This window comes from Felis catus, chromosome E2 (genome assembly GCF_018350175.1).
Source record: "Felis catus isolate Fca126 chromosome E2, F.catus_Fca126_mat1.0, whole genome shotgun sequence".
Lineage (NCBI taxonomy): Eukaryota > Metazoa > Chordata > Mammalia > Carnivora > Felidae > Felis > Felis catus.
Window position 1 is genome coordinate 57,574,475 of NC_058382.1, and position 25,726 is coordinate 57,600,200.

General features: G+C 48.7%; 1 protein-coding gene across 1 annotated transcript in view; it reads left to right on the top strand.

Moving 5' to 3' along the window:
* Positions 1-6,310: 6,310 nt before the first annotated feature.
* The window catches only part of USP10 (ubiquitin specific peptidase 10), a 69,095-nt gene continuing 49,679 nt past the window's right edge, over positions 6,311-25,726 (top strand). Inside the window, exon 1 of the mRNA XM_023245536.2 lies at positions 6,311-6,517. Within this exon, the coding sequence (XP_023101304.2) occupies positions 6,326-6,517 (192 nt within the window). The 5' untranslated portion in view covers positions 6,311-6,325. The remainder of the gene's footprint in view (positions 6,518-25,726) is intronic.

Below are 25,726 nucleotides of genomic sequence, written 5' to 3' on the forward strand. Positions count from 1 at the left end.
TAATTATCGGGGCAGAATGGGGGAACCTCGCGGCTTTGGCTGAGCAGCATGCGACGGGACAAAAGATGATCAGTCTCCTGCTCTGTGTCCTCAGCGCCACGTGGCCTCCTCTATGGGAAGTCACACCTGTCAGGAAACCCCTGGGTGATCCCCCAGCTGAACTGTGCTCGCCGGCCACCCAGTTATTGCTTATTCAATTAATAATCAAAAATAAAGTCAGATGGAGATGCGTTAAGAAACACTCCTTTCATGGCAGTGTCCTCAGCGTCGGTGACATTCTGGAAACAAACTACCCCGACAGCATGAGCTAAGAACCTGCGTGTATCTGTACGTGCAGTCAGTAAATGGATACATTTCGCGTCACTTTCCCTCCCGTCCGTCTCCAGCTTCTAAATTAATACTTGCGAATGGTAGCAGCTCCATGAACTTTTGCCAAATGAATAAATAGTGGGCTGATGCGAATACACAATGTAATCCAAGTGCCCAGCACACAGCCCTCAGTACACGGTAGACGTCATTATACGACCTGCCTCCAGTCCCCTGGCTGTCTCTCCAGCATCCTCTCTGCCAAGCCTCACTGCCGGTCCAGCCCGGCTTTCCAGGTACTACGTGGATTCCTCCAGCGTTTCCTGGACCGAGCTGCTCTCCACCTGCTTAGGCCCCACCGCAACCCTCGCGGGGCCGGTGGGTATGGGCTGCTTGGGACGCCTTGGCTGACGCCTCTTTGTGATCCTCAGCTCACCCCACTCTAGCAGACAGATAGGATTTTTGTTTAACCCTGCCGACCCTGTGAGAAGAGAAAGGGAGACTTCCAGCAGGGGGCTTGCCCACGGATCCCCTGCGGCTGAGCAGACGGACAGCTAGGAGCTGAGCTCAGATCCATCGGACCCCAAAGTCCACTCTGGAGATTCCTGTCCCATCCATGTTTTTTTTTTAATTGATTTTTATTTTTATTATTTATTTATTTCATTAAAAATTTTTTTAATGTTTATTTATTTTTGAGAGAGAGACTGAGTGTGAGCGGGGGAGGGGCAGAGAGAAAGAGGGAGACAGAATCCGAAGCAGGCTCCAGGCTCCGAGCTGTCAGCCCAGAGCCCGACGTGGCGCTCGAACCCATGAACCGTGAGATCATGACCTGAGCCGAAGTCGGACACTTAACCAACTGAGCCGCCCAGGCCCCCATAATTTATTTTTATTTTTATTAATTTCTTTTTTCATGTTCACTTATTTATTTTTGAGAGAGAGAGAGAGACAGAGAGTGAGCAGGGGAGGGGCAGACAGAGAGGGAGAGAGACAGAATCCCAAGCAGGCTCTGCACTGTCAGAGTAGAGCCCAGTGTGGGGCTCGAACCCACGAACTGTGAGATCATGACCTGAGTCAAAACCAAGAGTCAGATGCTTAACCGACTCAGCCAACCAGGTGCCCCCAGTCCCATCCATGTTGACAGCCTTCGGAAGAAAAAAAAAAAATTGAGAAGTCATAGTATTTGTGCTGGAGTCCTGGGGTCACGGATTATTATTTTTTTTTTTCAAAATCTCTTGGTTTTGTCATAATAATTAATCTTGCCTTTAGAGTAGAAAAGATACTTATTTTTGTAGGCTGCAGGAGATTGAAGATTATTTCTTTTCCCCTCCGAGCTGCCTGTCTGGCGGAAGAGAAAAACCTAAGTTCGACGAAAGCGCATGAAAAACGAAGCTGTGCTTGGCCGAGTGGGGAAGGAAGGGCTCGCAGGGGCGACGGGACGGAGACAAATGAAGGGCATTAAATGGCAACGTTGCCGCCTGAACTCCTCGCTAATGCGAAGGTGCCGTGGTTAATGGCTCGTTTCATGAGACCGAAGTCGCCGGCACATCCGTCTCTGGGCCGATCCCGGGCCCGGTCCTCTGAGGCCGGCAGGATACGCTGGACGTTCCGGAAAATCAGTGGAAAATCAGAATGGCAGTGAGCCTTCTGTGAGTGAGCGTTCAGTGCCTTCTCAGGCAGGCTCAGAATGGGGAGTGCCATCCAGACCACTGGTGCCTCTCCCCTGGTCTCCGCTTTCCTTACCGGTGTCTCCCCTGGCGACGGGGACGTCCCCGCCTGGGGTGGTGCCAGGTGTGGGGAGACAGGGACAGTGGGTGCGTGTGCTGCTGCTTTGCACGGATACGTCAACTCGATCACGACTGCCAACCCAAAACGAGAGCGGCGGCAGGACAACGAGAGGAGATATGGGCACCACTGCAAGGGCACGGGCTGGGAGGTGGCAGTCTGGGTCCCCGAGTGCTCCCAGGGCAGCCGGCCGGGCCGGAGTGCGGCCTTGATGGGTAGCATTAAGCAGGTTTCACGTAACGCGTCCTGCGCCGTGAGCCGCAGCTGGGGGCTCAAGTGGACAACCTCGGGTTCCAGTCGGCTCTGGATGAAAAGTCCTCTGTGTTGGTTTTATTAAGGGGCCCAGAGGAGCCCCACAGCAGAAGGGCCACGTGACGACGGAGGCAGAGAGGGGAGCCACGCGGCCCCAAGCCGAGGCTTGCCAACGCCAGAAGCTGGAGAGAGGCCTGGAGCAGACGGTCCCCGGAGCGTCCAGAAGGAGCCCAGCCTGTCCACACCTTCATCCCAGACTCCCGGCCCCCAGAACTGTAAGAGGACAGATTCCCGGGGTCTTAAGTCTCTGGTTTGTGCTTTGTTATAGCAGCCCTTCCAGACTGTCAGCGAGTGGGAAGTTCCGTAGAGAAAAACAAAGCAGGCTAACAGGAGGGAAGGACGGAAGGTGGCCATGAGGGCCAGAGTGGCCGTGACCTCTTCTCAGAGACCTGAGTGGGTGAGGGGAAAGAAAGTTCCGGGCAGCCTGGTACCTTGGGGCTGTCATTCTCTAACTGCTTTACTTCGGGACTCCAGAAAGCCTTTGTTTTTATAAGTTATGTCTGTTGTTATTTATTTAGGGATGAAAACTGAGGTGTCCCTGGGGGGCTCAGTCAGTTGAGCGTCCAATTCTTGACTTCAGCTCAGGTCATGGTCGCATGGTTTGTGGGCTCTCGCTCCGTGTCAGCCTGCTTGGGATCCTTTCTTTCTGTCTCTCAAAAAAAAAAAAGGGGGGGGAATGAAAACAGACATTTAAAAATAAGTATAATAATGTAGTAATCATAAAGTCATTGTATATCAACATAAAAATAACGTATTTTTTTATTTTTTTTATTTTTTTTTAAATTTTTTTTCAACGTTTTTTTATTTATTTTTGGGACAGAGAGAGACAGAGCATGAACGGGGGAGGGGCAGAGAGCGAGGGAGACGCAGAATCCGAAGCGGGCTCCGGGCTCTGAGCCGTCAGCACAGAGCCCGACTCGGGGCTCGAACTCACAGAACGTGAGATCGTGACCTGAGTTGAGGGTGGATGCTGAACCGACTGAGCCTCCCAGGCGCCCCCATTCATTTTTTTAAGAAATGAGGTTTGCAGATAATTGTGGCTATCTTTCTTCGTTGCTCTGCCCAAAGCTGACAGATTTCTTAAGGGAAAATTCAAATTGGCATGTGAAATCGTATCAATGAACTTTATTGTACTCAGGTTGAAATCCATCAGTGTATCTTGTGCTCTACACGGATCTTTTACTCGTGCATGATTTTATAACATCCCACATGGGTCATATGGAAAATATCGATTCACTGAGTTATGCACATCTTCCAAATGTTAACGATCGTTAAAAAGTGCCGGGCACGATATTCCATGTGCTGGACCATTATTTCATGTCCTCGTGGCAACATACTTGCAAAGTGGCGGTTTTATCCCGTGTTAACTCACGTCCTGTTGTTGCCGTAAAAAAGGACCACAAATCTACTGGTTTACATATGACTATTTTACAATTCTGCAGGTCAGAAGATTTACGAAAATCGAGGTGTGGTCAAGGCTCTGTTCCTTCTGGGAGAAGTAGGAGAAAATCTGTTTCTTTCTGTTTTCTAGCTTCTAGAGACTGCATGCATTCCTGGGCTCATGGCCCTTTCCCCCATCTTCAAAGCCAGCAGCGTAACATCTTCAAAGCAATCTCCCTCTCCCTCCCCGCTCTCCCCCTGGTGCCGCCTCCCTTTTTTCCTTGTAAGGACCCTTGTGCTTACAAGGGGCCCACCCAGATAATCCAGAAAGCTCTCTTCCTCCCAAGGTCCTTAATTCTCCAGGTCCTCAACTTAATCCCATTCCTTTTTGTCACGTGAGGTCATGTAGTCACAGATTCCAGGAATTTGGACGTGGGTACTTTGGGGATGGGAGGGGGGCTGGCGTTATTTTGCCTACGGTACCCCTTTTTTTTTAAATTTTTTTTCAATGTTTTTATTTATTTTTGGGACAGAGAGAGACAGAGCATGAGCAGGGGAGGGGCAGAGAGAGAGGGAGACACAGAATCGGAAACAGGCTCCAGGCTCCGAGCCATCAGCCCAGAGCCTGATGCGGGGCTCGAACTCACGGACCGCGAGATCGTGACCTGGCTGAAGTCGGACGCTTAACCGACTGTGCCACCCAGGCGCCCCTACGGTACCCCTTTTCACAAAAGATTCACGGAAAGGTGAAGTAACCCGCTGAAGTCCACACAACCAGTGAGTTGGGGGAGTCTGGATTTTAATTCAGGCTTATCTTGACTCTGGGTTCCTCCAATGTCCCTAAACGCATTGCAAAGACCAGGGCCTGCTCAGCACTATAGGGCCCATGATGATTGTTGATATTTTCTCTTTACTATTTACCCCTTTGTATCGAGAGACCGTGTGTTATTATCTCTATGAGTGATTTGAAGATTAGAATTAGGTCTTATTTATTATAATTTTTATTTTTTGTTCAAGCACCGTTGCGATAAAAATCAGACATCAACCACCCCAAGACACCAGTGGGTTTTCACATACCTTTGTCTTTATCCATGCGCATATATTATTTTTCTGGATAGCATGGATACAATATTATATTGCTTCCCCAGCTTTCTGTTATATAATTTTTCAAAAACGCCCAGAAAAGTTGATGGTACCCCTTTGATCCGATTGTGAACATACGCCTCATTTGCCTTCCATGTATAGTTGTGCGTCTTTATGCGCTGTTTTTTGTTGAACCATTAAAAAAAAACTCACAGGCATCGTGACATTGACCCCTAAATTTTTCAGAGGCATATTCTAACAATAAGAACATTCTCTCACGTGAGCATAATATCATTAGTATGCCACCACAATTACCAATAATTCACTGAACGCCTCTGTATCTCCGGGCCATACTCCAATCTCTCTGTCAAAAGATATTCACCGGCTTAAAAAACACATCAGGATCCCATCAAGATTCACCCACTGTATTTGGTTATATTTTTAGCTCTTTCATTTTAGAACAGTTTCCTCCCTCTCCCTGATCTCTTTTGCATGGCATCCCATTTTTGAGAAGGCGAGGCCCTCGGTCTTGAAATGTAACCGTGGATCATACTGTTGACCTCTGCTGCTTGGCACGGGGTCCGGCAATATCAAGTTCTCTCCGTGCACGTTCGGGGAACAAGCGAGACCAGGGATAAGGGTTGTGAGTAAGAATCACAGAAGCTACTTTTTTTTTTTTTTTTGCTTTTGAGAGTTGGCCAAGTTGTTCACACTCATCTAATAGGGCCTTCCCAGAAATCCTGTGAGTTCAGAAATTGTATGAGTCTCCTTTACAGGTGAGGAAAACAGAAGGGTTTAGAAAGGGAAGTAACAGGTCTGAAATCACTCACCTAGAAAGGGAGGCCCAAGCAGATGGTTAAGTGCGTGGCCTGGCAGGGGGCTCACTGTTTCGGGAATCCGTGCCCCCAAAGTCGATTTGTCTGCGTACGTGCCTGCACGTGTGTAACGGGCAACACGGACTGAGCGCTCACCAGGCGCCAGGCCCCGATGCTAAGCGCTTTACGTGTGTGCGTTTGAGTCTTCGCCACTGCCTGGCAATAGGCGTGGCCCAGAGTGGGCGCTCAGGCAATGTCTGTGGGATGAACAGTGAATAAATGAATGAATGCACGGAACTGTTATCACCACGAGCAGGGGAGGCTCCTCCCGGGCCCTCGGCGCTCATTTGGGAGACCCCGGCCCAGGGAGACCTTGGGGTTCGGCGCCCGGGGCCGGCCTCAGGTCGCGCGGCTCCGGGCTCCGGACGTCCCGAGTCACGCCCAGCACCCCGGAGGCCCGCCAGCAGGTGAGAGGCCCGGGCCGGCCGGGCGCTTTGGCATCATTACCCCCGTCCCCCGCCCTTTCTCCTTCCGGGACCGCGGCCGGGGCCCCCAGCGCGCGGCCCCGCGGCCCGCACCGCGAAGGGGCGCGGGCTCGGAGTCCACCAGGCCCACTCCCGCCGCGCACGCCCACCTGTCGGCCGCGCATGCGCACCAGGCGCCCGGCGCGCCCGGCCGCCCCGCGCCCCGCGGCGCGCGGCCAGTGCGCAGGCGCGGCGGCCGATGCGAGTGTGTATGTGCGGGCGAGAAGATGGCGGCGGCGGGGGAAGCAGCGTGAGGAGTCGGACGAGCGCCGAGGCTCATTGAAACGGGCCGCCATGGCCCTCCGCAACCCGCAGGTAGCTGCCGGCCCGCGCCCTGGGCGGGAGCGGCCCCGAGCCGCGGCGGGCGGCCCCGGGGCGGGCGGGCGCGCCCTGCCCGGAGCGAGCGTGTGGGAGTGGGGGAGGGCGCCGGGACACGCTGCCCCGGACTAGGCCCCGGCCTCCCGCCGCCGCCGCGCCCCGGCCGCCCGCCGCCGCCCCGCGCGGAGCCAGCAGGGGCCCGCCTTCGGGGACCAGCGGGGAGGGGCGCCGGGCCGCCTGCGGGGGTCGCGAAGGGGTTAACCTCCGGGCGGACCGCGGGGGAGCCGGGGGTGCGGAGGTGGGAGAGGCAGCCGGGGGGCTTCGAGAGGCCCCGCCGCGGCGGGGCTCTCCAGGCACTCGGGTCACCTCTGGGCGCGGAGCGGGACCCCAAGGCGTGGGGGTGCCCCGCTGCCCCCGTGCCCCCAAAGGTCGCTTCCTCAGCTTGATTGACCGGGGGGGGGGGGCTTGCTGGTTCTCTGGTTTGGGGACGTGAGTCACTGGGGAACAGCCTTCGGTTACTGTTGCAAAGGAAAGTGGAAATCAAGTCCCCAGGACCGTACTTTGAGTTGCATCTGAGTGACATCTTTTGCATGAACCCATCTCAGCCTGGCTGACGCTAACGCGCCGTGTCACAGCACCAGCCGAAGTTTAGGGACCATTTACAATGATCCCATAGTGGAGGGAAAGAGTGAGACGCACCTTTTTCTCTTCTGGGGAGGTGTACGTGTAGAGTTGACCCCCCCCCCCCCCCCAATTTTCAATGACTCTGGGTATTACAGTTGCTCCTATGGTATTATCTTTCAGGCTTGCTTTCGACCGCTGGCTTTTTGACATCTAATCCCTAGAAATTTCTGCACTTTATACCGTCCCAGTGTGCTTTGGTATTGAAATGTGGGAAAGTGAAACAAAGTAGCTACTGGGAGAACTGGTGGCCCGCAGATCGCCTCTGCGAACTGTTGGGTGTTTCTCGCCCTTTGGAAATGAAGTCGATTTTAATAGCTGTTGAGATTAATGCCTATCCTGAAATTTAAAACGCGAAAACTTTTTTTTTTTTTTCCTTAAATGAGATCTTACAGGAGGCTGGAATGTTGTCAAATTTTTGATACTTTAGTTTGCAGAAGTTTCTCCCTTTAACTTCTGGTTCACTTGTTCATCTACTTTGTATTTCGTATGGTTCTTTGCACAAAAAAGGGGGCTTAGCATTTGAGTAATTTTTTACAAATGTGTAATTGAAAGATTTTTGTTTTCTTAAGAGGTTTGATATTTGCCTTTTTCTCAAATATAAACGTGTATAGCTCATTGTTAAAATTGGTATGAACAGGTACGAGATTCATTGTGAACGAACGTGTAATGTATTCATAGTGATTTTGAAGTGAAGGCATGTTTAGCCATAATTCATTCTATTTTTTTTTCAAGATTTTATTTTTTTAAGTAATTTCTATGCTTAACTGTGGGGCTCAAACTCACAACCTTGAGATCAAGAGTTGCGTGCACTACAGGCACCCCTAATTCAGTCCATCATCATAAGCACCAGTTACAATGCAAACCTGATTTAAATGATAACTAGCCGTGACGATATATAAACTTAATTGTAATTTCATCTACATTCATTGTCCTAGTATTCACGTTTCAAACAATATTGCCTATACCCATTTTTAGAAAACCGCAGTGGCAAAAGTCAGTTGAACATAAATGTTAGCAACTCTTTGAGGTTATTCTTTTAATACGTTTATTTTTAAGTATAATTTGAGTGCTTTTAAGTTCTAGCATGGAGAACGTAGCAAAAGAATAGTTTGATTTCTCATAGTCTTTTTCAAAGAATAGTAATGAAAACAAGTAATGAAATAATGTGACACGATTTGGTAATTGTATCCTGCTTGCATCAGGCTGAACATTTTTTTTTTTTTTAATTTTATTTATTTTGGAAGAGGCAGAGCGAAAGCAGGAGTGAGAGCACGTGCACAAGCAGGGGAGGGCCAGACAAGAGAGGGAGAGAGAATCCCAGTCAGGCTGGTGCTGTCTGCACAGAGCCCGCCTTGGAGCTCAGTCCCACGAAAGAAACCGTGAGATCATGACCTGAGCCAAAATCAAGAGTCGGACGTTTAACCCACTGAGCCTCCCAGGCACCCCAGGCTGAGCATCTTAATAAATTTGTTTTATTAGACCTTCTGTCCTAAGAGCCCTGCAGAGACACTGGTCATTCACTCATTAATTGAACAGTTACCGATCACTTACCATGTGTTAAGCATCATGAGACGCATGTTACTTGTGTACAATTGGGAATGACGACCACAAATTAACAGTAAGGGTTTTATATTAAAATTGGGTTGTTGGGGCGCCTGGGTGGCTCAGTCTGTTAAGTGTCGGACTTCGGCTCAGGTCATGATCTCGCAGTTTGTGGGCTCGAGTCCCACATTGCCCTCTCTGCTGTCAGCACAGAGCCCGCTTCTCGGATCCTCTGTCCCCCCTCTCTGCCCCTCTCCTGCTCATTCTGTCTCTCTCAAAATAAATAAATAAACTTTAAAAAATAAAACAAAATTGGATTGTTATGCTTACAATTTTGAAAATTTATATAGATTATATTCTATTTCCATATGATTGTTGAACCCTGTTCCCTGGATTGAAGTGAACCAGTGGAAAACTTGGAAACATTTCTAATGCCAATAGTTTTCAACATTTTAACAGGTATAAAGGATGAACTTTGACAATGGAAGTGTAAGTACATCTCTTAATTTGTGAGTATTTGTTGTCTTATGAAATGATTTGGGGTAATTAGTGTGAACTGACCAGTCCTTCCTTAAACCAGGAATCGTTTGTGGGTTTGTGGTCGTTGTAGTGAAATCCCCCCTGGTAATGCCTTCTACACTTTATTTGGATATCACGTGGCTTCCTGTCCTGGTGCCCTGAAGCAGGCTCACTCCGGTCTTTGCATTACCTGGCAGTGATGGGGCCCCACATTTTACATTATGGAATCTCTTGGATCCACTTTATAGCATATGGCGGAGTGTCCCCGTGTGGTGGAATATCTATCTGTTTATAACTGACCGCCGTATTAGTATTTCTCAAAAGATACGTTTTTACTGGAACCTTGTAGTGAGGCAGCTGAAGCAAATACAATTATTTGAAATACAGGATATTTGGAGATGCTGATTTTCCTTTGCACAGCGACAGCAGAAACTCAAACCTGTTCTGCGACTAGATGGGTTTCAAGTTGGTGAAATGACGGTCGCCTCAGTGACGTACCGAGCGGCAGTGCAGACGAGGTGCGTCGTGCACTTGGGTCCGTCTTGGTGGGACCACAGTGTACCGAAATTGCAGTGAGCGCTAAGCCAACCTGCCTCGTTTTCAGTTCCTCTCTAGAGCAAAAGTTAGGACCTGCATTCCAGCGCACTTTTATGTGGAGCTGGCGTGATCTAATAGTGCTCGACATGGGAAAACTTACAGGAGGAAAGGGTTACAAAGTGTAGCGATCGTCTCATGCCAAACCTGTTGCGCGTTTTCTCTGCCCGTGTGTGATATTCAGGAACTTGGGAAAAGTTGTGTCATCTGTGTTTGAATTATCAGCCACATCAAGGCTAATTTTTTGTTCGTTTTTGCGTTTGTACTGATTTGTCATGTGAGTTTTTGCTGTTAATAGATCTGGGTTTTCAAGAGGATCATTAAAGGTGGTTGTCGAGGACACTTGTTACTTTGCTGCTCGCACACTGAAGTATGAGAAATTGTAGGAAGAGCTCGCTTTTGGATTTGTAATTAGGCGGCTGCATTTCTATTTACTGCTTCCCGTGCGAGAACCACTGGGCACAAAACAGATAAATCTGTTTGCAATGGAATTAATTGGCCTGGGGCCATTGGATTACTGTCGTTTGTCCCTTTAGTGCCACTTCAGCAGTGTCGATGTTCGTTTCCAAAGACTTACATGTGCTTGGATTGCAGTTTGCCCGTTTGTTGAAGTGATCTCCCCAAAGGTCTTTTTGTGACCATCTCTGTCACTGCAGGCTGGATTAAGGACTAGTGTGGGCAACATAAAGGTGGCCTGTGGGTTATGCTCATACTATTTGTTTCAAGGATTAGACATTGTAGAATCTGTCATAACCCTAGATGTGGCGTCTTCGAAATGTATGCTTTTTGCGAGCTGGCTGTTTCTGTCTGTTTGAAAGCTCCTCAGCTGTGACCCCATTCCAGCAGAAGACCTGAGAAGCCAGAAGCTCTGGGCCAGTAACTCCATTCTGCCCTCTGTCTTGACACGTGCGGTTCTCCTGTTGCCCTCTCCCGGGAGTCGAGTAGGTGAGGTGTAGAGGTGGGGGTGTGGTTTAGGGCTGGGAGAGTAAGGTGATGCAAAGGGGATTAGTGCCTATTACATCTTCCTACAGTTTCCTTTTCTGGCCTCCTGGAGATTTGTTAGACGACAGCACGCGCGTAGCCTTCGCCCAGCGCCTGCCGCCAAGTGTCCACGCGCCGATGCCGTCTGCTCTTGTGATCCTCAGGCCCCTCTCTTGTGGGCTTTGTCTGCGGCTTTAGTGGTTGCCAATCTTCAGGTCAATTCTCAGTTTATGTTTTTGGTGTCGGCTGGTGGGACTTCTAACTCTCCTTCTCACCACTGGTGCGTTACAAGTGGAGGCGCCTCCTGGTGGAAAGTCTGGGCTCCCCACTCTTGCACCTTGGGCATTTGATTTTTACATCTAGTTGCCTCTTTCTTTCACCCTTACGTTATCATATGTGACAGTGGCAGATTTTGTTTTCCTTGTCCTTATTTTATGAGGAAGAAATTTTTTTCATCTCTGTGTACTGTATGCAAATTGCTGGCAGGGTGGGGAGTGCAGAGCGCCATGAGCAGTGCACCCCCTGGAGCTGTCATTCTAAGAGGGGACCTGCTGGTTGTGCTGGAAGTGGTGGGGGTGGCTTTTCAGACCAGTGTCTCAATTGAGTTCTGCTCACTGTCCACAAAAATAGTCGTTTACCATTACTGCGAGTACATGTCATAAATACTCACGTTGTAAAATGCATTAAGTAAAGCTAGACGTCTGTATACGTTATATTTGCAAGCCATGGCCCTTGTGACATAGGAACTGTTCAAGAACATTGCAGATGACTCCGTAGAACATTTTGAGTTGCCATTTGGCCCGATGGGTTACAGTCTGCATGTAAACACGGTGATGCCCTTCCTTTGCTCTGGTTACAAGGGGTGCCTTTTACATTTTATTGCATTCATTTAAATTTAGTTAGGACCAATTAACTTGTGAATGTATTTGGTATTCTAATAATTGTCAAGAGGATTTCTAGTGGTTTTTGGGGGGGCTTTCTTCCACTGTAGACGTTTTATAACTAGCGGAGTGAAGCAGTGCTTCTGTCGAGAGACTTTCGTCTTGCGTCGTTAAAATGTGTGCACTCCCTGTTCTTTCTGAACGTCATAATCTTTTTCCTTTTGACAGGACCTGTTGAAGCTTTCGGGGAAATGGAAGAGAATTTGACAGTGAAATTTAATTCCAGAGTTTTTTGAGATTCTTGCCCAGTGTTGTCAAATATGTCCCTTGAAATTCTAAGTAGTAATTCCACTTAGATGGCTGGCAATATGTGTATATTTATTTGAGGCCGGAAGTAGACCTTCTGGGTAGATCTGATAATTGGACGCGGAGGAACTTATTAATTACAACACATTAAAATTGCAGTGATCAGCACTTGAGTGTTGTGCGGTGTGTAAGTGTCATGGTTTGTAAAGTGCATGGCTTGTTTGAGCCTTACAGCCATCCTGCAGTGTCTTGTCATCACCGGTTCACAGATGAAAAAGTGAGACCCACGCAGCGTGGGACTTGAAGTCACGTGGCTGCCACGTGCATCCCTGGGGGCTTGCCAGCAGGTCGTCGGACTTCTGAATCCTTTGTTTCTTCTGCTTTGCCAAACTGCTTTCCTGCAAGAGACTGATCAAGGTGTCATGCTTCACATAGTGACCTCGCCGGAGCAGCTCCTAAGTGAAAGTGGATAGAATGGATGAATGAGTGAAATAAAAACGGAAATGATTCAGGACTGTGATCTCACTAAGAGTTGCTAGTATGTTACCAGTTGCTAAATTTTGTGTGGGGTGTGTCCTTATTGATTTTATTTGGAAACACATAGTACAGATGTGCTCTTTCTAAAACATGCCAACGACCCAGAAGTATTTAACGTGAAAAGTTGAAGTCATCCTCTTTCTCTCTGGCCTTTACTGCTCAGTTTGATATACGTCTTCCGCCCCTTTTCCCGCGGGGCGTTTCTGCGATTCTGTTGTTCACTGTACGTAATACAGTCTGCTCCAACCACACGGCCACTGAGCTGAACTTTTTGGAGCAAACCTTGTTTCTAAAATTTTTGAAGGCATCTATTCAAGCATAGTAAGTTTTCTTCGTTTTACCTGTTTTAGCCAGGGAACGGAGCAGACACTCTAGAGGTTAAAGTATACTGAGAACTGTGGAAATGCTCTAGAGATTTCTGAGTAATAAAATGTCCGAAGACTTTTTTTTTTTTTTTTTAAAGACATGGCTTTTTGAAGAATTCAACCCCTTAGTTATAGCAGCCGTGCCATCCAGTTTTTATACGGTGAAAAGCGGTCTGACTCAGACTCGGATTCTTGTCTCTTGGTCCCCTCTTCACTAGAGAAGGTTACTGAGAGGACGAAGCTTCCCTTTTTTGGAGACAGTGGTCACCAGCCTGAGTGAATAGTGGGGGTGCCGGCAATTAACTTGGATTTTCCTGCCTGCTCCAGAAATCGGGTTTTCTCCTCCTCCCCCCTTGCTTTACAGTCAACGTGCTACACTGGCAGAAGATGAAGCACTGTCCCCTCGCCCACCTCGGGTCCCTCTCCCCGGAGACGGCGGCGTTCCACCACTTCTGACTCTAATAAAACGCAAGACCAGGTCTTGCAAGGGTAGCGTTCTGCCTCAGCTGGAATTAATTTGTAGGCTCTCAGACACTTTTATTCAGAACCACGTATAAAGGACTTTGTATCTTTTGTGATTGTTCAAAGCAAAATTTTTGGCGCCTGGGCATTAGGAACGCAGAGCTGAAGAGCGAGTTGCTGTGCTTTAGGAGTTCACGGAGTGGGAGGGGGGAGAGAAACAGGCTCGTTGGCGAACGCTGATTTGCGGTGGTAGTTCCTGCAACTGAAGTGTGGAGAACATTGCCAGGAACTTTCGTTCGTTCACTCAGCAAGTAGTTATTGAGTGGCTACTGTGTACCAGGCACTGAGGATGGGGTGATGGGCAAAAGCGGGCATTGTCCCTCCTACCAGGGAGCTTACTGTCTGGTGAGGGAGACGGTCGCTGGTCAGATAATCACAGCAATGGCTGTGTCGTTCCAGACTGAGAAGTGTGTCCCAGAGGAAGGGAACGCAGCGTGTTGGTGTGGCCCGGGAGGGTCGGGGAAGAGTTTTCCCTGGAAGGGGTGCCTTAGCTGAGATGCACAGCTGGGGACCGTGGCTGGAGCGAGTTGAGGGCAGTTAAGAGGACTCGGAGAAAGCCCACGTAGGTGTAGAGCTCCGTGCCGGAGAGGAGGGGCCTCCAGGGGTCTGCCCAACCTCGTAGGGTTTCCTGAATGTTAACGTCTTTACGCCGAGAAAAATGTGGAAGGAGGGGGCCGTCCGGCGTTTGACCGTGGAAGCACGTGATCGAGCTGCCTCGTGGGCTCACGCTGTGACCGCCCTGTGCGGAGGCCACGAGATGAGGCCGGAGGGATTTTGGATTCTTGTTCAGGGAGAGTGCAGGGTAGAGCAGTGGCATGATTTAGAAGGTATTTAGGTGTAAGACGGATTGAACAGGAGGAGAGCGAGACTGAGCGTCGGGGGAGGCTGGGAGGATGTCTCTTCTGAAAAGGTGGCATTTGGGCAGAGGAGCCCGAGGACAAGGGCATCTGGGAGACGGCGGGCGGAGGAGCAGAGTCCCAAAACCTGAGGCACGTGTGGGGACCCGGAAGAGGTTTGTGCCTGAAGTGCTGTGTGGGGGGAACGGGTGGGGCCGGAGTCAGAGGCGAGGTGAGGGACCCTGAGAGAGGCCAAGCCGCAGACACCGTGGGTCTTGTGAGCAGGTGCGGGTCTGTGAGAACCCGCAGGATTTCGGAACAAAACCACGGGTTTTAGTAAGTGGTGGCACTGCTCTGTGCCAGCCTTGCCCGTGGCGACGGCCTCGGGGGGCCAAGTGTGGTACTTCCCGGCTGTCAGAGGTGTCCCTCTTCCGGCTGTCGCCCAGATCTGGGAGCGTACTCTGTGCTCACGTCAGCACCCCGAGCATCTTGAACCCCAGAACTTGGAGGGGGAAAAGCAGGGCATTCTTTTGGGGACATCTGAGGCGGACTAATGCAAGGCGAATAGCTTTTGGGTGTCCTCAGTGCTGATTGGTAGAGTGTTGTTAGGAAGGCCGTGTGGGGACATTATGCCCTTTAGTTTCGGGGGGGGGCACCTTTAAAAACAAACATTTGTTTCTTCATTGTGGTCTTAGGAACTAAAATATAAAAAGAACATGTCCCTCATAATATCCCATGACCCAGAGGTGACTTCTGAGGTTAATACTTTGAAATGCTTTTCTTCGGTCCCTTTTTTTTTTTTTTTTTTAATGTTTTTATTCTTGAGAAGGAGCGTGCGCGTGCGAGTGGGGAGGGGCAGAGAAAGGACAGAGGATCCCAAGGTGGCTCCGTGCTGACAGCAGCGAGTCTGACACTCACCGACTGTGAGGTCATGACCGGAGCTGAAGTTGGACATTCAACCGACTGAGCTGCCCAGGTGCCCCTCTTCAGTCTTTTTTATAGGAGATTTTAGAAATTTGGAATCATTTTATATGATAGTATTTTTTTTCTTTCGTGTTAACATTTACTTATATTTGAGAGAGAGAGAGAGACAGAGTGTGGGCAAAGGAGGGGCAGAGAGAGGGAGTCACCGAATCCGAAGCAGGCTCCAGGCCCCAGGCTCCGAGCTGTCAGCACAGAGCCCGACGCGGGGCTCAAACTCACGAACCCCGAGATAATGACCCGAGCAGAAGTCAGATGCCTAACTGAGCCACCCAGGCGCCCCTATATGATAGTATTTCTTAGGTTGGGACCCTTGGTCCTAGTCTTCTGTCAGAATCACCTGATGGCCATCCACACCTGCTTGCTGGGGCTCCTTGTGGGCAGGCCTCTAAATCTGGGTTTAGGACAGCTCCCCCCAGAGTATCTATCGCAGCTCGGCTCAGGTTTCAGAGCCTCCATAGCTTTGTTTCCAGTTTGTTTCACGTAACCCATTGAACACGTTGCCATGAATAGGATTAGCTAAATCATATTTTGGATAAAATATCCAGTCTAGGTTGAGTGTGAACAACAACCAAGATACATGTATATACCACTGTGAGAGGTGATAAGATCTAATTTTAGCACCGAGTAGAACGGATCGTGGGGACAGAACCAGCACGAGACGCCTGAAAATTTTGCCACTTTGAAGATCTGTCCCGTTGGGTCTCCAGAAGGAGGTTCCTGATTTCATTCCTTTTCGGCATTTATCCAGCTCTTGCTGTGTGCCAGGACCTGGATGGGGGGTTAGTTGCAAGACACAGTTACAGAGAAGTAATCTCGGTACAAATACACTCTCCAGAGCCAGAGAGGCGCACCGCTGCTGACCCCCGTGCTCTGCATTGTGGGTGGGATGTAGGGGACGGGGTGGAAGCGGCCCAGACTCCACCACGGCTCATTTCAGCCGTGACCATCTGATGTGCCAGTGAATTGGGATGAACTTTCTAATTTGTTCTCAGGTCTGGTCGTAGTCAACATTTGTCTGAGGTTGTGTGTCCGGCATTGAGCCAGTCTGCCATCAGAAATTCTTGCCATCTTGTTTTGCTGCTGGTCATGGATTTGTCCGTTGAGGAAATTCTTGCCGCCACTTTTCCACAGACGTGCGAGCATAATTACTGCTCCTTCCCTCTCCTTATCGAACTCCTGCCTTTTTTTTTTTTTTTTTTTAATTTTTTTTTTCAATGTTTATTTTTGGGACAGAGAGAGACACAGCATGAACGGGGGAGGGGCAGAGAGAGAGGGAGACACAGAATCGGAAACAGGCTCCAGGCTCTGATCGAACTCCTGCCTTTTACGTGCCACGGCTATATGGTATGAGTTGAGGGTCAGGAACGTATATTTACTTTTCTGGGACTAGAGGTAAATGAGAAGGGGATAAGAGGTAGGAGATAGCTTTTATATTTATATATACACACACACACACACATATATATATATGTATATATATGTGTGTGTGTGTGTGTATATATGTATACGTGTATATGTATATATGTATATATGTATATATGATTCACAGTAGTCTCTGCAGTAGTTTTGGCTGGAAACTTAGCTGACTACACACGGTGACACTGTAGCAATATCCTAGCATTGACTAGTTTTGGAAACAATTACCACAGCTGAGTTTGGAGTTTGCCTCTTATCCTGTGGCACAAGTTGAACAGATGGACTTCTTTTCTTTTTAAGGTGGACAGAAAGTAAAGTACAGTATCATTTTGTTTCTTGGACATTGATTTCGTTTCGGGTGGGAACATAGGTTTGAGTTAGCTTTGTCAGTCCTTCACTTTCCTATGAAAAAGGAAAGGACTGCCTTGCATGCAGTGTGCATGGTGAGCTTTGAGGCCCCCGTGGACTTTGGCTCTGTAGATGCCCTATCTTTCCTCTGAGGGTCAGTCAGCTGTTCGTGGAGGCCTGTAGCCTTCCGGGCCCTGTGTGGGCCCTGTGCCCAGACGGGGCCCTGCCTGGCAGAGGAGAACAGCACGGGTCGGTTGTCTAACTCGAGCTCTCTCAGGTGCTCTGAAGTAAGAGCAAGGATCCCGGGAGTGACCTGGTGGCACAGGAAGGCTTTCTTGAGGTCTGGTTCTCCTCCAGCACATTCAGTACATTCAGGGCTGCATATGGGTTTGTTGTGGGGTTTCTCGTTCTGGGCATGAAGATTAGCACCGCAGCGTGCAGAACGGCGAGGGACAAATTCGTCCTTGGTGGAAATACCTTTGAGTGCCAGTCCTGAATAAGAAGGATGAGCTGCTCATGAAGTGTTCTGATTGGTTGTAATTTTTGCATTAAGAACGAGTGGGTGGGGTGCCTGGCTGGCTCCATCAGTGAACACGTGACTCTTGGTCTTGGGGTGTGAGTTCAAGCCCCTCGTTGGGTGTAGACTTTGCTTAAAAAAAAAAAAAATGCACAGGCGACCTGAGCTTCTTTTAAGGGTCTTCATGGCTTTCTTTATCTCTGTTGTGTAGTTCCTTGAATCCAGGTGACTGATCTGTATATCAGACCATAAAGTATTTTGTTTAATTCTCTGGGTTGTTTCTCAGTAAATGTAGTCCTGAGATAGATCAAAAGGCAGTTACTGATGCAAATACAGTGCTTTTAGCACAGCTTTCCCATGACCTGTTAGTAGGCCGTGGCAGTGATCCTCTGATCCCGTCAGAGCCAGTCCCGTTAACTCTCCCAATTCGAGAGCCACAGAGCCAACAGCTTCCTAGGTGGAGAGCCTAATTGTATGTCGGAGCTGAGCATAAGTTTCATGAGGGCAGAGATTTGTTTGTTTTGTTCACTGATACATCTCCAGGGCTTAGAACATGATCAGTGCTCAGTGAGTATATATTGATGTACAAATTAATGAGAGATGTAGCCCAGTCCATATATTGAGGAAGTTCACAGTTGCATGTAAGATAGAGGCTAATCAGCTGTTACAGTCGAGAGTGTGTAACTCAGCAGGTTTTTTGGGAAAATAGTTGGTAAAGCTGAGACTCTGGAACTGTGTTCTATGATGTCAGAGGTCATCCAGGCCAGAGAAGGCCCCGGATGCGAGAGGCCCAGCATGCACAGCAGCGTGCACGGAGAGAATTGCCGTGCTGGGCTGTGGGGAGCCTTGGCCCGTGAGTCTGGGAAGGTAGATGAGTGCCAGGCGCTGAGCTCTTATGTGCTCTGCTGGGGCTTTTTGTCCTGAACGGTTGTGATAGGCTGCTCCTAGGGACCAAAATCAGATTCCCATTTTGGAGAAAGTGCCGTGGTGGCCACATGTGGTTTGGAGGGTGGAGGCTGAGCCTGGAGGCAGGAAGGGGCAGTTGGGTGCTCCCACGACCAGCTGAGCAGCACAAAAGGCCATGGGGGCCGAATAAGGCTTTTGGGTGACCAGTTGAAATGGGATGCAGAGGGAACCAGGCAGCTTTGTTGTAACATATGTAATAATAATAATGCACTTTCCTCTTTAATGAAATAGGATTATACTATATGTTGTTGAGTGAAGGTTTTTTTTTCTCCCCCACTTGTGAGTATTCTCCATTATTAAACTTTTTCCTCAATGTTATTTTTAAGTACTGTGGTGTATTCACAAATTATATTTTACACATACTAAAAACAGTGATGGACATTTTTTGGATACATTTTTTAGCTGTTTCTGGTTGTGAATTACCTTATTTCCCAGAACTAATTAAAGCATTAAAGTAAACTGAAAGATACATTTAATTCATTGGTTATTTGGGGGGTAGAGGAGAAGATAGATTTTGCTAAGTAATATTAAGTCATTAGTGGTAATTTAAAACATGAAGGGCTTTTTTTTCAAAATTTTATTTTTAAGTGATCTCTACACCCAACATTGGGGCTCAAACTCACAACCCTGAGATCAAGAATCTCATGCTGTACTGACTGCGCCAGCCGGGTGCCCTGAAAATAAGTTTTTTATTATATTTTTGTTTTTATTCGAGAGAGAGAGAGAGCACACGTGTGCAAGCAGGGGGAGAGGGGCAGAGGGAGAGAGAGAGAGAGAGAAAATCCCAAGCAGCCTTCACACTCTGCGTGGAGCCCAGTGTGGGGCTCTATTCCATGATCACAACCTGAGTTGAAATCCGGAGTTGGACACTCAGTTGACTGAACCACCTAGGCGCCCCAAACATGACGTTTTTTCATGTTTGGATTTTAAAACTTTGTACCAGTTTGATCAGAAGCCAGTTCTGTGTGTGAACTACTTGGAAAAGTTTGAGAAAGATCTTTTCATAGAGTATTTGTCAATAAGCTGATTAATGTTTGGAGAAGGCCAACTATTTTAGCTGTTGCTACAGATGTTCAGGAAGATAACTGGTGTTCTTACCCTGTGTAGGTAGTGGGTGACTAAGCCTGTAACTGAGGTGTAGGAAGCTGCCGGGCACGTTCTGAGCCGTGTAGTTACGTGCTCAGTGCTTGGGAGGTGCACGTGCGAGGCTCTGCAGCAGTAATTCAGAGGGTGAAGGAAGGGAGGGATGAACAGCCTTGACAGTGAAATAGGATTTTGGCAAATGGGGAGGCAGGCGGAGGGGGCATCCTGTGGGCAGACAGTAGGGCCTGCGTTTCTGATCAACCTGATTGTGGCTTTTGGAGTGACCTTACTTTCTCTGAGTCCCTTGGTTGCTGCTGCTGAACCTGGAACAAGCCTTTTTACGTCCTTTATTGTGCGCTTCGTTCCTGTCTTAGGTGGGATGCTTTTGAGAACAAGTGAAAGAAAGGCCAGCTCTAATTGGCTTACGGCCTAAACCAGAGATTTGTTGGCTCATGGAACCAGAAATCCCAGAGGTAGGTCATGCTTCAAGGTTGGTTTGACTAATCAATTCAGTGATATCTTTGAGGACCTGGTTTCTTTTCACTTCTGTTGTGTCAGCATTTTCCTAAGACTAGTGTTCCTCCGAATGAGAAAATAGTCACAGCGGTTGTAGGCTTCCTGTGTATGTCCAGCCTATTCCACATCGACCAGAACAAGAGAGTGGACGTGTGATCCAGAATTCTTGGCTGTGTCTTGGGGTTTGTGCCTTCTGGGTCACCCTTGAACCGGGTGCTGTGGGCAGGGAAGGTGGGTGGCATGCCAGGTCGGGCTCCCATCTAGAGCTGGGAGTGGGTGTGTATCCGCCTTCTGGACTGGGTGACCACTAAGCAGCAGGGGAGGAGGAAAATGGACATGTGGAGGATGGCTGCAGAGTCCGTTACAGTCCCATCCGGGAGCACCATTCCTTCCCCCTCTCCTTTTCCAGGTCTGTCACTTCCTCTGTGTGTGCATTCTTCAGGTAGTGGACTGTGTTCTCAGGGGGGTCTACTCCCCCCAAATAACAGTTAGAAATCCCTGTCTTTAAGAAAGAATGTAATGATAAAATGACATCTGTGTATCAATTATTTTTAATGTTCACTTTCGAGAGAGAGACAGAGTACAAGCGGGGGAGGGGCAGAGAGAGAGGGAGACACAGAATCGGAAGCAGGCTCCAGGCTCCAAGCTGGAAGCACAGAGCCCGATGCGGGGCTTGAACCCACGAACCGTGAGATCATGACCTGGGCCGAAGTCAGATGCTCAACTGACTGAGCCCCCCAGGTGCCCCATAATCTTATTATTGAGGTGCGGTGTTTGTTCAGAAAGGTGCTACTCCTGCCTTTGATTCATGGAGATACTGTTCTCTGGGTCTCAGTCGTGGGATGTCGATAGGGGTCAGTTAATCACTTTCTCTTCATGTAGTTGCCCTTGTTCTTGCCTTGTTCTTTGGTACTTTGTTGAGATTGTCCCAGAAATTTGGGGTGGAAAGGTACATGATTTAAGATAATCTTCAAGGTTTCTCTTCCGGGAGGTTGGCAGAACCATGAAGTCTGCCGTTGGCGTCCGTGTAGGAGCTGGTTTTGAGAAAATAACGGGCCTTTGGAATTGAAGGCGAAACCAGAGCTTGAAAGTAGGAGTGCCGTGGGGCGGGCAGGCTGAGAAGTGGGCCTGGAACTTGACCGAGCGGCCGGGAGAGGATGGGAGTCTGGGCTTCACCAGCACGGTTTGAGGCGGGGAACAGAGCTGCCTGCGGGACGGGGACAGGCGTGGACAGGCCGGGGGTGGGGAGGAGGGGTGGCCGGAGCAGAGTCCGGACCTGCAGGAGGCGGGAGCCACCCACGGGAAGAGTGTGTGTGTGAGAGAGAGCTCCCAGTGTGGACAAACCGGGTGCGTGATGGAGAGACAGACTAGCTGGAGGGTGTGAAAGGATGCTAGGATGGGAGGTTGTTTCTGAAGAAGCCGAGTGTTGGAGGTGTTAGATTTCAGTTAGTTAAGAGCAAATGGGAAATGAACTCAGTTATAAAAGAATGGTCTTTGTGGAAAAGACGGGTCGAAAAGTTACCTGGGAATGGAATTTTTTTATCAAATTGTTTCCAGTTTGCTTGCATGATAGTTTCTCTTCTGGCTGACATTTTGCTTTGTGGTTTGCCGGTAAGTTGTTAGTGATCAGTAAACCCTTGAAAGCGCTAAAAGAGTTCCCGTTTTAAAAACAGATGCTCTGCGTGTTGTTCATCAAGCAGAGGGTCCTTTCACAAAGTGATCGCTTCGACTGGTTTCCTGGTTGCTTCTGTCTGGTTTGGGGCCATAACTGAGTGGCGAGGTAGCTGTGCTCGCCTGGCCTTCCCTCGTGCTGTCTTAGTTTCCCCAACTCCTCAGCTGCCTGGAGTGGCCGTGGGAGCGCCCTCCACGGCGGGGGCCAGAACCCTAACTGCACGTCACGAGGACACAAAGTGTTTAGCATGTTGAGTGAAGCCTGGGCTCCCTGCTTGCCCCCACTGAACCCTGGAGTTTTGCAGGGAAGGCCCGAGGATCCTCAGACGATCCTAGGGGTAGCTTGGGGCTGAGAACCACTGCCACAGGCCTTCGTCCTGCACAGCGGACCCCGCTCCCGTGCCAGGTGAGCCCCACCAGCGGTTGGTGTTCTGTAGGGAAAACAGCATTGTGAGCCAGGTGGGTGAAATACTTTTCCAGGAGATTCAAGTTTCGAGCTCCACATCTTTACTATAGGGCAGACTTCCCGAAGTCTCAGGTTTTGTTTTTTTCTAATAAAAGATTTTTAATCCTAACAGCCAACTTACAAACGTAATTCAGGAATGGAGCGCAATCTGTTATTTTGGCTGGTAAAGGAAGCTGTTTCTGCATAGTTGCGGTCTTTGTTTTCGGCAGATCATTAGGTGAAAGTGAAGCCGAAAAAGCCAGCAGCGGACTGCTTCCTCAGTGGGCTCGGCCCGGCCTTAGCTGTCAGCACCCGGTTTTGCTTTCTCTTATTTTCAGCAGATCGTAATTTTGCACTTTTACTGCTTGGACCGGCTCTTCTAAGTAACTTTGGTTTTCATTAACAAGCAGAGCGACTCCTGAAGGGGAACGTTCTAAACTTGCTCCCTCTGGGTGTGTGGGCTGCGGGGTGTAAGTCAGGCAGCTCTGGATCTTGCAAGGTATTTAGGAAACCATTGGCAGTGGGCAGCAGATTAGAAGGAAATTGTTTATGTAGTCACACTGCTTTTTTCCAAATGTGTTTTAACTTAAAGCTCTGGTTTAGTGATGCACGCTCCCTTTTGGCAGGTGGCCTTCGGTAGCTGAGCTTCTGTTGGTTTGGTTCCAGCCTGTTCCATTAAGTGAAAAACCCTGTAGAACAGATGCATGTGCAAGTTTCTGCCCGCGTAGCACTCTGTTTAATGAAACACCCAAGGTCTGATTCAGTGTTACTGGCAGCAACTGTCTGTGTGTGGTGTGGGGTTTGAGTAGGCGGTGGGGGGATCTAGGCAGTTAGAGAGGCCGTGCCGGGCTGGAACAGTGTCTGGTCTCGTGCTTGGGTAACTACGGGAGTGGGCACCCTGATGGCGATACCAGGCGGCAGGTTACAGGTGTCATGCCCAGTATCGTAGGTGGTGCTGGGTACTACTGGTAAGAGTCTTGGGACCCAGGAACACGAAATCTTAAAACGCGTCTCAGCGTGTGGTGTTAGCAGAGTATTTAAGAATCTGCTCAGTGCAAGTGAAGGATTAGTACTGTGGTCCTTGGTCTTCAAGAGCTGCTTTTACTTATTTGATTCTGGTTTAATGTTTTGAAAGTTTATTTTGAGAGAGAGAGGGAAGGAGAGAGCACGCACGAGCAAGAGGTGGGGGCAGAGAGAGAGAATCCCAAGCAGGGTGGAGCCCAATGCAGGGCTTGAACTCACGAACTGTGAGACCATGACCTGAGCCGAAATCAGGAGTCAGACGCTCAAGCGACCGAGCCCCCTCCCCCCCCCCCCCAGGCGCTCCCAGAGTTGCTTCTGTAGTGCAGCTGCCTCCTCCACCTTATTTGTAGACGTGCATTGGTTAATTCTGCACCAATTTTAAAACGTTAACCATTTTGAGGTATAATTTAATAGAATAAATGTACCGATTTAAAATTTTCAGATTGAGGTTTGACACGTCTATGCCGGGGTAACTGTTACCACAATCAATCTGTTGTCCAAAAAGTTCCCTCGTGCCCCTTTGCCGTGAGTCTCTGGCCCACGGTGGGTGAGTGCTGATCTGCTTTCTGTCACTGGGCATATCCCCTTTTGTAGGGTTTTGTTTCTGTGGAATTACACGGAGTGCACTCCTCTCTCTGGCTTCTTTTTCGCACTTTCAGATTCATCCGTACTGTGGGTAAGAGTCCTCTCCTTTTCAGCGCTGAGTAGTATTTCACTATGGAAGTAACACAGTTCCTCTCTTTACCTCTTTTTTTTTTTTTAATGTAATTATTTATTTCTTTTTAAAGGGAGAGTGAGCGAGCAGGGGAAGGGCAGAGAGAGGGAGAGAGAAAGAACCCCCAGCAGGCTCGCCGCTCAGCTCAGGGTGGAGCCCGATGTGGGGCTCCATCCCACGGCCCTGGCATCATGACCTGAGCTGAGATCAAGAGTCGGACGCTTAACCGACTGAGCCCCCCAGGCGCCCCTCTCTCTTCACTTCTTGGTGCACGGTTTTGTTCCAGTGTTTGTTAGGAACGAAGCTAAACGAAGACTTGCGTTTATCTGCAAGTCTCTGGTGGACGTAGATTTTCACTTTTATGAGTAAAATACCTAGAAGTGGGATTGTTGGGTCATGGGGTCAGCGGTGTGTTTTGTTTTATAGAACACTGCCAGCTTCTCCAAAGTAGCTGTGTCATTTTCTATCTCCACCAGCAACCGTGAGGATCCCCCTTCTTCCGGAGCCTCACCAGCACTTGGTATTCTCAGTTATGTTAACTTTCTTGTGCATCAGTTTAAAAGGAAAGAATTTTTTATCCACAAGAACATGAGTCATATTTATGACCGAGAAGTGGATCTGACTGCAAATAGGTGGTTCTTAGTAAAATATGTTAAAAAAAAAAAAAAAAAGTTTAAGCCAAAAATAGAGGGGGACAGTAAAGACTAGGAGAGTGCCCTCTCCACACTGGACACAGGTGACTTTCTTGGTAGGCAAGGATAGTAGGGGGGTGGTAGGGAATGAAAACGGATTTTTGAAAGGTTGACCTGCCCCGATACTTTGTAATCACACGCATGGTTTTTTCTACCCCCTTTTTCCCTTCTAGATTTAAAATGTGAAAGTCGATTTTTCTTTAGTCTGGGAGACCATGTGGTAATTGTGAATGATTTTCCTCTAGGCCAAAACAAGTATGCTCTTAATAAGTTTTCTGTAAAGCTTAATTCAGATTGTCTTGATTATGTTTAAATATAGATTTAAAAATGAAAGGTTATATCTTGGTTATATTTAAAGATTATGTTTATTTAGTTTTTAAAGTTTATTTATTTTGAAAGAGAGAGGGCGAGTGAGCTGGCGAGGGGCAGAGATAGAGGGGGAGAGAGAATCCCAAGCAGGCTCCTTGCTGACAGTGCAGGGCCCAACGTGGGACTTGATCCCGTGAACTGTGAGATCATGTCCTGAGCTGAAACCAAGAGTCTGCTCAACTGACTAAACCACCTAGGTATCCCTAAAGATTACATTTAAAGTGTGTATGTGTGTGTGTGTGTGTTTCTTTTGTATGTGTGTGGGGGGATCCAAGCAGGCTCTGTGCTGTCAGTGCAGAGCCTGACATGGGGCTTGAACCCAGAAACCATGAGATCATGACCTGAGCTGAAATCAAAAGTTGGATGCTCAACCGCCTGAGTCACCCAGACACCGCCCCCCTAAAGATTATATTTAAACGTGAAAATTGTGCTTCTGGCTGGAACATCTCTTGTGATCTTAAAAACCGAAGAATAAAAACCAGTCAGAGCAAACGGGGTGATTTGGTGGCACTGACATGTGGGAAGTTTCCTGTTGTTGTGGACGTTGGAGAGGCTGTCATTCCTTATCCCAAGAACTTATAATTGGGGTGGGAGAGTGGGGATCTCTTCTTCCTCTTCTTGAAATGATTTGTTCAGCAAAGCTTTTTTGAGCGCCTACTGTATGCCAAGTACTGCATTGACTGCCGGCAACACG